Genomic DNA, 14,819 nt, shown 5'->3' with positions numbered 1-14,819 from the left:
AATCAAAATAATAATAAAATAAGGTATTTTAGAATTAAAATGTAAAATGAATGCATTAATAAATGAATCACTATTTTTCTCTAGTGGCTGTCCCATATATGATGGCAGGCTGTGACATGTCGTGCTGCTGTTGGTAGTACCTCTGGCTGCTCTTAATATACATTTCAGTTTTAGGGGTTTTGATAGTCGTAACATTTGGGATTTTAATTTTTTATTTACGGAAGGAATTCACTGTGTTTCTTTCTCAGTCTCTCTCTCTATCTATCTAAAATGCTGATCACTACTGTCTCTCATTTTACTCCCAGCACCTCCCCCTCTTTCACTCTTTCTTTCTCCCCTCTCTCTCTCTCTCTCTCTTCTTTCTCTGACAAGGCTGATCTCTCTCTTACTCACTTTATTTTCCCCATTCCTCCTCTTTCTTTCTCACCCCTCTCCCTTTGCCCTGACTCTCTGCCACCTGTGTGTGTGTCTGTGTGTGTATGTGTGTGTGTGTGTGTGTTGAGCGCGAGGGTCTGGCAGAGCGGCCTTACGTAATGAATTGCATAACTGCTCATAACGGCGGCGCCTGCTGAGTGGGAGCCCTGGGGCGGTGGCCAGCACAAGTGCAGCTACCGCTACAGCCACCACCACTACATGCTACCACACTAGCGCTAGTCACTCGCTACAGCACAGACGCACGCAAAACTCAACTAAACACACACATCACACACTCAGCCAGTACAGACTTCAATGATATAACACTGTTAGTTGAGCTGTATGTGTGTCTGTGTGTGTGTGTGTGTGTGTGTGTGTGTGTGAGTGAGTGAATACAAACAGTACATCCTGTAGATATGTGTGTGTGTGTGTGTGTGTGTCTGTTAGTCTCTTAGTTAATGTATGAGACTTGAGGGGTGTTCCGTGGCGATAGAGAGATGCTGAGGGGAGGGAATGCAGGGAGAAACAGGATAGTATTAATTCCACACAGTGTGTGTGTGTGTGTGTGTGTGTGTGTGTACACAGAAGGTACAGTATGTGCCTCAGGGTTGCTTATTGCAGTAACAGACCATGTGTGAGAGTCTGTTTTTGCTTGTATGTCTGTGGGTGAACCTGTGTGTGTGAGAGAATCTTAATGTGTGTGTGAGAGAATCTTAATGTGTGTGTGAGAGAATCTTAATGTGTGTGTGAGAGAATCTTAATGTGTGTGTTTGAGAATATTTATGTGTGTGTGTGTGTGTGTGTATCCCCATCAGAGTCAGGACCATGGTCAGGACCCCGGTCAGGATCCCGGTCTGCTGATGGAGCAGAAGCTGCCAGTCTACCCTCCTCAGCAGTACGGCCATCCCCCCGGTCACATGACGCAGGGCGGCTACGGGCCGATGCAGGACCCCACGGGGGCGCCAGGCTTCCACGGCATGCCGGTGCAGATGGGCCAGAGGCCTGGCTACCCCATGCCGCTGCGCATGCAGCAGAGGCCCGGGCTCCGGCCGCCCGGCGTGGTGCCCAACCAGCCCAACTCGCTCCGGCTGCAGCTGCAGCACCGCTTGCAGGCCCAGCAGGTACAGGACGTGCATGCAAATACATTCACACACACACACACACACACACACACACACACACACACACACACACACACACACACACACACACTTAGACTCATACAAATAGATGTACATGCATACACTCTCTCTATCTAAAATGCTGATCACTACTGTCTCTCATCTCCCCCATGGCATGGTCAGACATGCGCTCATACTCATAGACACGTGCACATAATACCCTCAGATATACACATGCTTGTGTATGTACACACATCAGTGCATGCATGCACACGCCCAGACATACATATGACCACGGATGTATATACATGTCATGTACATATGTCTTGAGAGAATGACACACACACACACACACACACACACACACACACACACATCCATATGCACTTGTGCTCAGACCTGCACAGACACACACACCCATACATACATGAATATATGCCCAACCAGGAGGTAGACATACACTAAAACTATTGTGTTCACAATATTGTCCTCTGATATTTTATTCCAAGAAGGGCCCCAGCAAACGGCCCTCTAGTAACAGAATATATTTAGAAAATCGACTTCATAGGCTTGGGAACCAGTCAAGGCTGATTGTCAAAATGTTCTGATTACATAATGAGCAAATAAACATCTAAGGTGTTGCCAGTCATGAGAAACCAGCAGCACAAGTCCAGCTGTTAATAGGTGCTGACTGTAAGACAAGGAAAAGCATGCCAGACCGTCCCCAAGTTACAATGGAAGCAGTTGCTTCATCTGTTTTGGAAAGTGAAAGGCAAAAGATCTTTAAAGAGAACGTGAAACCTGAAACTTGCTTTCTGGCCTCTCTCTCTCTCTCTCTCTCTCACTCTCTCTCTTTCCCTCTTTCTCACTCTCTCTCTCTTTCTCTCGCTCTCTCTCTCTCTCTCTCTCTCTTCTCCCTCTCTCAGAGGCCTGGGTACTCTTTGATAAATATTGTTCTATGTTCCCTGTCTCCAGGGGGTTTGGCTGAGTGTAAAATCCCACGGCTGAGCCGCGCTGGTGTGTTCAGCAGTAGTCCGAGGCGCAGTCTGACGCACCAGCGCCGCCCGCCTCTCCAGCACTGCCTGTTCACTGTTCACACTATTCACAGCTGATCCCTAAGCATTCACACCATGGCTTAGATTATGACATCGCTGCCTCAGGCCTTTCGTCCAAGATGGCAGCCACCACGCAGACGTTTTTTTTTTCCTTTTCTTTTCTTTCCTTTTTTCCCCCAAGGGAAGAGCATGCAAGCTGTACTCTGTACACGTTTAGTTTTTCTGCGGATCGATTCTGCTCCGTGTTCATCGGGGGTCATGCTGACATTGTAAAATAGACAAATGTGTCACAGAGGCAGCTGGTACATTTCAAAGTTCAGTGCAGCAGTCCAACTCCAGCTGCTTAGAGTGTGTGTGTGTCTGTGAGTGTGGTGATGGTGCTGCCACCTGCTGACCATTTGGGGAAGTGCGCGGTGACCTTATTAAGGACGGCTGTACCCATTCCCCCCATCAGAACATTACACAATTTATGAATGGCTAGAAAAGAAAGTATCCTTTTGATTTGTTTTATGACACCATGTGGCCTATTTCATTCCACACTATTAAAATCAGTGACTATGTCTTAGAAAACATGCGCTCAGCACATGTCTCATGTCATTAAAACTCAGTTTGGTCTCTCTTGTTTCTCCTCAGAATCGTCAGCCAGTACTGAGCCAGATGGCGGGAGTGTCAAACATGAACCTACCTCTCAGACCCAATGTACCCAATCAGGTCAGTAGCATCTCGCACACCAGGGTATCGAAAGACACCTATGGAATTGATTGATCCATCGATCGATTGATCGATTGATTGATTGATTGATTGGCTGATTGGCTGATTCAATTGATTCCTGATTTAGTAAAAGTTCAATTACAGTTCAGTTTACTTAAATAAGAATAGCATTGAGAGTGTTCGTCCATAAATGGTATGCCACCTGGATGGTGTTTTTTTGTTTGGTTTGTTTCCCATTTTCATGAAAACGTCTTCAGAAGTTGACATCACACCTTGATGTCTCTCTGCAAAGACATCTGCTCCAGACCATGCAAGTGTTGCTAGGAAACAAATATACAGGCGCTTTGTTTCCCAAGTGAAGCCATTTTGCTGAATATCCCTTCAAACGTCCTACAGCATTGAGGGGTTTTGTTTTAATAATGCTATCGGCTGTATCAGCTGTTAGACGCCACCACTCTCTCTGGTCTATCCACCTTTCCACAGAGTGTGTGTGGCTATAATGGCCTTGGAGGCTCTATCATTCTTTGACTGTGGTATGAGTAAGTTGAAGACATTCGAAACAGGCTAATGCTACCAGACTCGAAAAATAATGTCACTCTGAATCGAATCTTCGACTGGAGCTCATCATGGCCACTGATGAAGAACATACTTGCTGCCGAAAGAATCAGTTCTTGATTTAGTAAAAGCTTAGTTCATTTACAGTTCAGCGTAGTTCTTATAGTTAAGTATAATGATTCATTATGACATCGGGAGTTGATGTACATCAGTGGTATGCTACCTGGTGTTTGTAAATGTTTGTAAAAATGTTCCTGGTACCAGGGACCGAAGGTTGATGTGGAAGACAGTCGAAGCCGTCCCCGTCATGAAAGTATTCCTCATGTAAGGCCCCCGATGAAACGGATTAGGAAACGACGATGAAAAGCAACCTGCGAACATAGCTGCAGGCATATCAACAGTATTTCACAGACCGGCCATGTTTGCAGATACTCAAGGGAGCTGTAGATTAAGGGGTACTCCATACTACTAGGACAGGCCAACACATGTATGAAGAAAAACAAGGCAGAGCGGATATGAAGTGGAAAAATTGGATTGTGAATGAAACCATACCAAACCATAAGTTATGTAAGTAAGCTAAATTATGTTTCTGTGTGTGTGTGTGTGTGTGTGTGTGTGTGTGTGTGTGTGTGTGTGTGTGTGTGTGTGTGTTTTCCTCTGTCTGTCTGTGTATGCGTGCCTGGTGTGTGGGTGTGCTCGCATCTCTGGTCGTGTGTGTGTGTGTCCTCTATAGGGGACCATCAACGCTCAGATGCTAGCCCAGCGGCAGCGTGAGCTGCTGAGTAACCACCTGCGCCAACGGCAACAGCAAGTCCAGCAGGCGCAGCAGCAGCAGCAGCAGGCCCAACAGCAGCAACAGCAGGCCCAACAGCAGCGCACCCTCGCCATGAGGGCCCAGGGCCTCAACCTGCCTCCCAACATAGCCGCCGCCGCAGCTGCCGCCGGCCTGCCCGGCGCCCTGGGCAACGCCCGGATGCCCCAGGCCAGCCCCCAGCAGTTCCCCTACCCACCCAGCTACGGTACAGGCCTGGCCTCTCCGCCCTCCTGCACCAGCCCCTACTCCCCGGTCTCCCCCAACCTCCCCCCCCCTCCGCCGGCCCCCCAGCTCCTCGCCCACAGCTCCTTGCATGGCTCCCAGATGGGTCTGGCTAACCAGGGAATGATGGGAAACATGGGCGGACAGTTTGGGGGCGTTATGAGCCCCCAAATGCAGCACAGTGCCTTTCAGTTTCCCAGCTCAGGTACTGCCTGCCCTCTCTATCTATCTCTCTGTATCAGTGTCTCCCACTCTCTCTGTCTTGCTCTCTATCTCTCTATCTATCTCTCTGTCTTAGTGTCTCACTCTCTCTGTCTTTCTCTCCCTCTCTCTATCTCTCTATCTATCTCTCTGTCTCAGTGTCTCTCACTCTCTCTGTCTTTCTCTCCCTCTCTCTATCTCTCTGTCCTTCTATCTATCCATCCATTTTATGTTCTCTTTCACTCTCTTTAACTCTCTCTTTCTCTAATTTTTCTCTCTATTTCTCACTCAAAGACTCAGGCCTTTCCTTTTTCTCAGTCTACATTTTGTCTACCACTCTCGTTCTCTCTTTAGCTCTCTCTTTATCTCTCACTCATTCTCTCTCTACCTCTCTCTCTCTCTCTCTCTGTCTGTTCCTCTGTCCTATGGCGCCCACCTCAACTACCAACTCCCCCAGTTCTCTCAGCACGCGGTTACTGAACCTAACTGTGTGCTTTCTCACAATACAACTGCAGTGCCACAGTGCAGTACTTGACTCACTTTGGCCTAGAGCCGAACCATTCTGGAGGGCTGTCATAAGTACAGGTGAAGGGACAAGTGGTACTGTAGTATTACGTCCTCTCAGCTTCACTTTGGCCACTAGGGGGCAGTAGAGTTATACAGATGCACAGATGCTGTTTAATTACAGATGCACTGTAGAAGTATTTGCATCTATAGGTTAGCTTTGCATTCTGTAACAACTTTATGGAGATCAACTCATAGAGCCACTCTTTAGTCTTCCAATCTGCTTGAGTTCAATCAATCAATCAAATGAATTGATTAATGCAATCAAGATCATGTTGAGTGATAAGAGGTGCTGTCCATTCAGTGAATACTGGGGTAGATCTGAGCTGCTGGTGATGTCTCACGGCTGTCTCATCTGTGTTCGTGTGTCTCACGTGTGTGTGTGTGTGTGTGTGTGTGTGCGCGTGTGTTCCCGCTGCCTCGACTAATCTGGCTGCCGGTGCTGCTCAGTGGATGCGGAGCTGATTCTGATTCCCTCCAAACCTCTGATCTCGTGGTGACTCCAAATCACCACCACCCACCCCACCCCCCCTCACACACACACACACCACCTCCTCTCTCCTCACCTTCAACCCTTCCTCACCCAACCCCTTTACCCCCTTTACTTCCTAGCTAGCCACTAACACTAACTTGCATGTGTAGAGGACTGACTACTAACACCTGCCAGTAACTACCACCCCCCCATCCCCCCCTGATAGGAGCGAGACATCTGGAGTGGATCTGGCGCCTAAGCTGGCCAGAATCTCCCCACCCAGAGCCTGCACCTATCTGGGTCAGCGGTACCCCACAGCCCTCCCCTCTAACTCTCCCTGCTACCATTGCAGGGTGAACTGGTGCTTAAGGGCAAGGGTGTCAGTCAGAGGAACTACAAGCATGCATTGCGGTCCTCTATGTGGGGAAAAATAAAATCAAGGTTGAGGACTACGAGTTTAATCACTGCTATTAAAATGTGTGTGATTGCACATCCCTAGCAACTAATTAGTTTAGCATCCATGGTGTGTGTTAATGTGAAATAAATCTGGTCTTACGCTCACCGTCTTGTGATCATAATTTCTATGTAGATTTGTTCATCTTTTACCTTTATGTGTCATGGGTGTGTGTAGGAGGGATTGCGGTGTACTTGTTAACCTGCTCTTCTCACCTCGGAGGCTTTGTATAAGTTGTTTGTTCGTGGTTATTGTGCGTGTCTATTTAGTTATTCCAGTAGCCTATACGAGTCCCATCTGCTTCTGTACCCACTGGTTTATTATATCTATCTCAGCTGTCTCACAGGGTGTGTATGTGTGTGTGTGTGTGTGTGTGTGTGTGTGTGTGTGTGTGTGTGTGTGTGTGTGTGCAGGTATGAGTCAGCAGCCTGATGGGGGTTTCGGAGGAGCCACCACCCCCCAGAGCCCCCTCATGTCCCCCCGCATGGGCCACGCCCAGAGTCCCATGATGCAGCAGGGCCAGGGCAGCGCCAGCTTCCAGGCCTCGCCCGACATGAACGGCTGGCCGCCGGGGAACAGGTGAGAGCACCTGGGCCGGGCATCCACACAGCTGGGAATGCATAGGAACATCACCACACTGTATCATATCCATGGCCACAGCTGGGATTGCATAGGAACATCACAACACTGTATCATATCCATGGCCACAGCTGGGATTGCATAGGAACATCACCACACTGTATCATATCCATGGCCACAGCTGGGATTGCATAGGAACATCACCACACTGTATCATATCCATGGCCACAGCTGGGATTGCATAGGAACATCACCACACTTTATCATATCCATGTCCAGTCGTATCACAGAAATATCCATATCCTGTGACAGGACCTATTATCATTTGGAGCAGAACCTGTAAGGACTCTTCTGTAAGAACAGGCTGAAGAATCGTTCTAGAGATGGAGCACAAAAAAAAACAAATAAGAAAGCTGGGAATGGGAGTCCTCCCATCTCTCTATACGGGGTTCATTCATCTATACGTGTGGGTTCTATTCTCTGGGTCCTACTATCAGAGGCTTTGGAGTCAAGCATAGAAGGGTTCTTTCCAACAATGCAAGAATCCTATTAACTGAGCTCAATGAATGTTGATTAACATGACCACACATAATTAGGCCACATGCACCAGGTGACACTCAGACATAAGTTTCTTAGAAATTCAAAGGGAACAAAAAACAAGAAAGAACATGGAGCATTTCTCTCTCTCTGTCTCTCTCTCTCTCTTTCTCTCTCTCTTTCTCTCTCTCTCTCTCTCTCTCGCGCACTCTCGCGCCAATCTGCTTCCCCCACGACGTCATCAAGTGAAACTGAGAAACAACATATCTAGGGAAAAGTGGAGGAAGGAGAGTTGTTGTTGTTGTTATGTGCCCTTAGTATAGTATGATACTGTATGATCCTATAGGCTCTTAGTATAGTATGATACTGTATGATCCTATAGGCTCTTAGTATAGTATGATACTGTATGATCCTATAGGCTCTTAGTATAGTATGATACTGTATGATCCTATAGGCTCTTAGTGTAGTATGATACTGTATGATCCTATAGGCTCTTAGTATAGTATGATACTGTATGATCCTATAGGCTCTTAGTATAGTATGATACTGTATGATCCTATAGGCTCTTAGTATAGTATGATACTGTATGATCCTATAGGCTCTTAGTATAGTATGATACTGTATGATCCTATAGGCTCTTAGTATAGTATGATACTGTATGATCCTATAGGCCCTTAGTATAGTATGATACTGTATGATCCTATAGGCCCTTAGTATAGTATGATACTGTATGATCCTATAGGCTCTTAGTATAGTATGATACTGTATGATCCTATAGGCTCTTAGTATAGTATGATACTGTATGATCCTATAGGCTCTTAGTATAGTATGATACTGTATGATACTATAGGCTCTTAGTATAGTATGATACTGTATGATCCTATAGGCTCTTAGTATAGTATGATACTGTATGATCCTATAGGCTCTTAGTATAGTATGATACTGTATGATCCTATAGGCTCTTAGTATAGTATGATACTGTATGATCCTATAGGCTCTTAGTATAGTATGATACTGTATGATCCCTATAGGCTCTTAGTATAGTATGATACTGTATGATACTATAGGCTCTTAGTATAGTATGATACTGTATGATCCTATAGGCCCTTAGTATAGTATGATACTGTATGATCCTATAGGCTCTTAGTATAGTATGATACTGTATGATCCTATAGGCCCTTAGTATAGTATGATACTGTATGATCCTATAGGCTCTTAGTATAGTATGATACTGTATGATCCTATAGGCTCTTAGTATAGTATGATACTGTATGATCCTATAGGCTCTTAGTATAGTATGATACTGTATGATACTATAGGCTCTTAGTATAGTATGATACTGTATGATCCTATAGGCTCTTAGTATAGTATGATACTGTATGATCCTATAGGCTCTTAGTATAGTATGATACTGTATGATCCTATAGGCTCTTAGTATAGTATGATACTGTATGATACTATAGGCTCTTAGTATAGTATGATACTGTATGATCCTATAGGCTCTTAGTATAGTATGATACTGTATGATACTATAGGCTCTTAGTATAGTATGATACTGTATGATCCTATAGGCTCTTAGTATAGTATGATACTGTATGATCCTATAGGCTCTTAGTATAGTATGATACTGTATGATCCTATAGGCTCTTAGTATAGTATGATGTTATAGGCCCTTAGTAGAGTATGATGTCATACATTCAGTAACAGGAGGCTACGCAGCTCAACCATGACTGACAGTGCAGACAGTGGTCAGCTAATATCAGAGACAGCCCGCACGCGCGCACACACACACACACACACACACACACACACACACACACCAGAACTCATGCTCAAGACCAAACACACAAGTGTTTTTTCAGTGTGTCCAGATAATAAATATTCCCTTATTCAAATCCTCCCTCTTTCCATCCCACTCTCCTTCCCTCTCTCTCTTCCTCTCCCTCCCTCCCTCCGTCCTTCCCTCCCTCTTCCTCCTTTTCAGCATGTTCACACAGCAGTCTCCACCTCAGTTCGGCCAGCAGTCCAACGGCAACATGTACAACGGCAACAGCATGAACCTCAACGTCTCCATGGCAACCAACGCCAGCAGCATGGGGCAGTTGGGCAGCCAGATGAACGTCACGTCCATGGCCTCCGATCAGGTGAGACACACTCTCTCTCACACACGTGCACACACACACACACACACACACACACACACATACACACACACACTTTAACATGCACTTACACACAGACACACTCACAAACATTCTTTAATGTACAGTCACACACATACACACCCACTCTCACACACTTCAAAACTCAAACACACACGCACATAAATACATAAAAATACACGTATCTCTCTCACTTTTCTCTCTTTTTCTCTCACTCTCTCTGTATCTCTCTCTCTTTCTCTCTCTCTCTCTTTCTCTCACTCTCTCTCTGTATCTCTCTCTTGCTCTTTATCTTCATGGTCTCTTTTGCCACAAATCAAAAATGTGCAAATGTGACCCCACCACCCCCACGCCACCCAAAACCGCTCACACTTTTCATTCTAATAACCTCTAGGGTCAACACTAAGGACATACCTCACTCTTTCTCTTTCCCTTCTCAATTTTTTTTCAATTCAATTCAAAGAAGCTTTATTAGCATGAATGTTTTCAACACTATTGCCAAAGCTGATTCAATACATACATATTACATACACATACAGAATGACAAATATAATGAACAGAGTTGATTAAAAATAAATAAATAAGAAACAATAAACATAACAATAAACAATAAACATACAGTTAGTTTGGCATTCTGTGGCCTTAATGGCTGTCCCTCAGGTTATGGCAGGCTGCCACATATCCGGCAGCTAGATTGGCTAAATCCCTGTCTTCCCCAAGTATGTATGGCAATTTTGCCTCGCCTGTGAGAGTTTGAAAGCCTGGGATGACCAGATTGAACCTATCAAATGAACCTTTTCTAATGGTTTCATATTTGTGGCATTCCGTGAGGAAGTGTACCTCTGTCTTCTCACCCTCTCTCTCTTTCTGTCTCTCTCTCTCTCTCTCTCTCTCTCTCTCTCTCTCTCTGCCTCTCTCTCCTTCTTTTGATCTGGTTTCCCTCCTTTGCCAAAAAGCCTTGCTGTACCAAATGGCGCACACTTCCCCAGACAAACCCAACCCAGCCCTGTGCCCCTCGGCTTATGGCACACCCAGGACTTTGGTTAAGTGGGTTTGTTTGGACACACAGATTTATGTATTGCATCCCTGTGCTTAACCCATTATGGGAGGCATACCTGCCCATAAGGCTTTAAGTGTCTGCACCCCACTTGATCAAGACACCCACCCCCTTCTGGACCCTTGTTAATTATTAACTCCAATTAGCTCATGCTATGGAGCAAACGAGAGAAAGGGGGAGGGAGGGAGCTCAAGGTAGTGATGTAATTAGCACTTAGCACCAGAGCCAGACTGATTTGTACTCATTGAGGGCAATATTTTAAAGGGCAGACTTCTGATGAGACACACACACACACACACACTCACACAGTCTCATGCTTTATCAGAAGAACTCTCTCCACATATACATACACACATACACACATACTCACTCTTACTTACTCACTTAACAGCCCACTTTAGCTATGAGAGATAATGGTATGTTCCCTATGCATCCCATTACATTAATGTTTGCTTCTATAGATCTGTTTTACCATGAGTTTTATCTATGGGTTATGTATGTCCATCTCTACCTCTCTCTCTCTCTCTCTCTCTCTCTCTCTCTCTCTCTCTCTCTCTCTCTCTTAGTCACTCTTTCCCTCTCTCTCTCTCTCTCTCTCTCTCTCTCTTAGTCACTCTCCCTCTCTCACTCACTCCTTCACCTTCTTTCTCTCTCTCTCTCTTTCTCTCCCCCTCCTTCCTTCACTCCTTCCCTCTCTCTCTCTCTCTTTCTCTCCCCTAAAGTTGGTCTAGTAAGGCCTGTACGTGCCTCCCCTTGCTGTTGCCTGCCAGGCTTTTAAGCCTCATAAAGTAGTATGAATATTTAACCAAGGTGCAGCAGGTTTGATAGTGAGCACTCCTTCATGGTCACTGCGTGGCCACAGACCCCCCCCCCCCCCCCCCCCCCACTCCACCCCCCTCTGGATCCCAGTCGTGTGATTTAGCCCTTTGCAGTCTCATAGTAGCACCGTTTAATAATTTAGCAGCGCGCTCGCCCATTAGTGCAGTTTTAGGAGTTTAGGAGAGAGATATAACTCATTATGAGTTTGTGGCGCTTGAGTTGTCCCACAGGGCTGATCCCGTGCTTGGTAAACAGCAGCGTGCGTTCGGATGCTCGAGTCTCAAGGCATGACCCAATTGTCAAGTTCTTTGCGTGTTGTTTTGCGGCGAGAGTTTGGTTTGGTACTGTTGTGTTAAGTGAAGGCGATACTTGCAAAAGGACATGAACAAAAGGACATGAACATGTCAAGTTCACTGTAGCTGTGACTTTAATGCTTTTGTGACGATTGCTCACATTTGTTTGGTGTTTTTTTTTTTTACCTTTTTGTGGGGTTCTAATATGTTTGAAAGCCAAACTAAAGAGTTTTGTCACTATTCATGGTCGACGCTTTCATGTCCTCCATTAAGACAGGGTGGACTGTAGCCGTGTTGCTGTTCTAAGCACTGGAAGTAAACCAGTCTGAGCAGTTAGACGACGGAAAGTGATTTGGATTCCCACAGTTGTTATGGTTAAATGATGCAGAAACCTTTATACCATTAGACAGACACAAGTCCCAAGTCCTCCATTCTGTCCGTCCACATTACTTGCGGTCTGTCTTTTGGTCAGACTATGCATGTAATAGACATGTCTTTACACTGAGCATCATTGTTATGATTGTAATGATCTGAACTCTTTGCACTCTGTGTGTGTGTGTGTGTGTGTGTCTTTCCCGCAGAAATACTGTTGACCTCAGTGATGGCAGATGTCCCTATGATGCACCCCGGCACAACCCTCTCCCCCTCCGGACAGAATCCCCAACCAGGCAGCCAGCCAGCCAGCCAGCGAGCCCTCTCCAGCATACAGACCTCCAGCTCCTGACCCAGCCTCCAGGACCCAGGCCTGGCTGCACCCCGACCGCTGCCCAGCCTAGAGCGTTCCCGGCTGGGAAGCGGTCCTGCATCCATCCCCCTGTGGTGGGGGGCTGTTCCAGGACAAACCAGGGGGTGTCGGCTGGGCCAGTGAGCTTTTTCGGAAGAGGCCAGAGCGGGCCAGCGGGGGTGTTGGACATCGCTTTGAGCTTTTGGACCTGCAGCCCGTATCTACCCCAGCACCCACCTTTGGCCCCAGTCTGAGCCTCCACACACACATTCAAACACCCCACACACACATTCAAACAACACACACACACACACACACACACACACACACACACACACACACCAGCCCCCCCTACAAGTGCAAAGCCCTCTCAGTAAAGTGAGCCAGTCTCTTCTATCGCATTCACCGTAGTGTGACTTAGGTTTCCCCCCACCCCTCAAACACACACACACACACACACACACACCTGCACCCCCCCCCCCCCCCCCCCCCCCCCCCCCCCCCCAAACCTACCTGTCCAAATAACTCAGCGCCGCTGGCAACCGGGATCCTTGTCCCATGAATGTATCCCTCTTTCAATCTTTCTCTTCTCTTTCCTCTCTTTTCTCTCTTTCTTTTTCTCTCAGTGGAAAGTGACCATTCGCAAAGCTCATCTCAAATTGTCACTTTGTAAGCTCCTGAATTTTTCTCCTTTTTTTTTTTTGTTCGGGGACAGAAGAGAAGTACCTTTTTTTCTCTCCTTTTTCTTCTCTGGTTCCTCCCCTCAGCGGACGTTCCAAAAAAAGAAAAAAAGGGGCGCGAAGACTCTTGACTGTGTGACACTCTGGGCGTAGCTCTCACAGACGAAAACAAAACGTTTTTAGCCATTTTTGCCTTTTTTTTTCTTTTTGTGATTTCTTTTTTTTCTGCGTGAGAATTAAAACAAAAAAAGACTTTAAATATGAAGTTCAATGGCAAGACACCAGATGGTTTGAGTAAAGAGACATAATGGTTTGTAAAATTAGACTTAATTTAGTCCAGAGGTTTATTGTGTATTAAATTAAGTTTTATTCTTCTGTATAGTTTTATTTCTCTTCTTTTTTTTATTGAAATGAGTGTAGAATTCTTTACAAATCTAGCAATGAGAAAAAGAATTATGCTGAAGAGTGCAAAGGGTCTCGTTTTGCATTCAAGTCTTGAAACCGCTTCCCTCACTGCGATGCTCTTCTTTAGCGGATTGATTATGAATTTTATTTTTATCTTCTCTGTCTTTCTCTCTCTCCCGCTCGCTCACTCTCTTACTCTCTCTCTCTCTGGTCCAGTAGTTTCAGAAAAGTGATTGCAGCCTATTTCCCGTGGATTAGATTTACATAAAAAAGAGTGATATGCTAATAGATTGTACATACCAATAACAAAGTTCTCTTTCTTACGGTATTTATTTGGATTTTCGTTTTTGTTTGTTTGTACTCTTTTTTTTCCCCTCTGTCTGGTCTTAACTGCTTCTTTGAGAACAGTGTATGTGTGTGAGAGTGTGTGTATGTGTTTGGGAAAGTGGGCAGCAGTTTCCCAAGTGTGTGTTCTGTTCCCCGTGGTACTGGTGGAGGGAGTGGGTGGCAGGGTTGTATGCAGTTTGTGTGTGTGTGTGTGTGTGTGTGTGTGTACCCCTCAGATCTCTGCTTGCTTCTCAGCCTTGACCATAGAGCCCTCGGAGAACGGGAGGAAACCAACACAGCCATAACTTTGCGCAGACTTGTGTGTTTCTGTGAGTGTGTGAGTGTGTGTGTGTGTGTGGAGTGAAATGCTTCATGCCAGCTGTTACAGTAGGTACAAACTGTTCTGGTGTGTCAACAAGCAATAACGATTACTTGAGAATCTGTTTTCTCTCTCTCTCTCTCTTTCTCTCTCTCACTCTTTCTCACTCACTCACTCTATCTATCTATCTCTCTCTCTCTCTCTCTCTCTCTCTCTGGCTTTGAGTTTTTGTAATTTTGTAAAATCTGGGAGGCACATCTCTGCTCAGCGAGTCAAACTCAGTATTAAACACGACACTTTTTTGAATAGTAGACAGTTTATATTTGAAAGGATA

The 14,819-nt window shown here is 45.7% G+C and overlaps 1 protein-coding gene across 4 annotated transcripts in view; it reads left to right on the top strand.

Annotated features, from left to right (window-relative positions):
• Window positions 1–13,224, top strand: part of ncoa2 (nuclear receptor coactivator 2) — a 96,323-nt gene extending 83,099 nt beyond the window's left edge. For 3 of the 4 annotated variants that reach the window (XM_031583896.2, XM_031583897.2, XM_031583895.2), the window contains exons 17-22: window positions 1,230–1,535; window positions 3,224–3,301; window positions 4,590–5,097; window positions 6,997–7,162; window positions 9,684–9,843; window positions 12,612–13,224. In XM_031583896.2, coding sequence (XP_031439756.1) covers window positions 1,230–1,535; window positions 3,224–3,301; window positions 4,590–5,097; window positions 6,997–7,162; window positions 9,684–9,843; window positions 12,612–12,623 — 1,230 coding nt within the window. In that variant the 3' untranslated portion in view covers window positions 12,624–13,224. The remainder of the gene's footprint in view (window positions 1–1,229; window positions 1,536–3,223; window positions 3,302–4,589; window positions 5,098–6,996; window positions 7,163–9,683; window positions 9,844–12,611) is intronic. The other variant, XM_031583898.2, reaches the window with a different exon arrangement.
• Window positions 13,225–14,819: the final 1,595 nt, after the last annotated feature.

This window comes from Clupea harengus, chromosome 17 (assembly GCF_900700415.2).
Source record: "Clupea harengus chromosome 17, Ch_v2.0.2, whole genome shotgun sequence".
Taxonomy (NCBI): Eukaryota; Metazoa; Chordata; class Actinopteri; order Clupeiformes; family Clupeidae; genus Clupea; species Clupea harengus.
The sequence above is the reverse complement of the archived record's forward strand: the minus strand, read 5'-3'. Positions and strand labels throughout refer to the sequence as shown.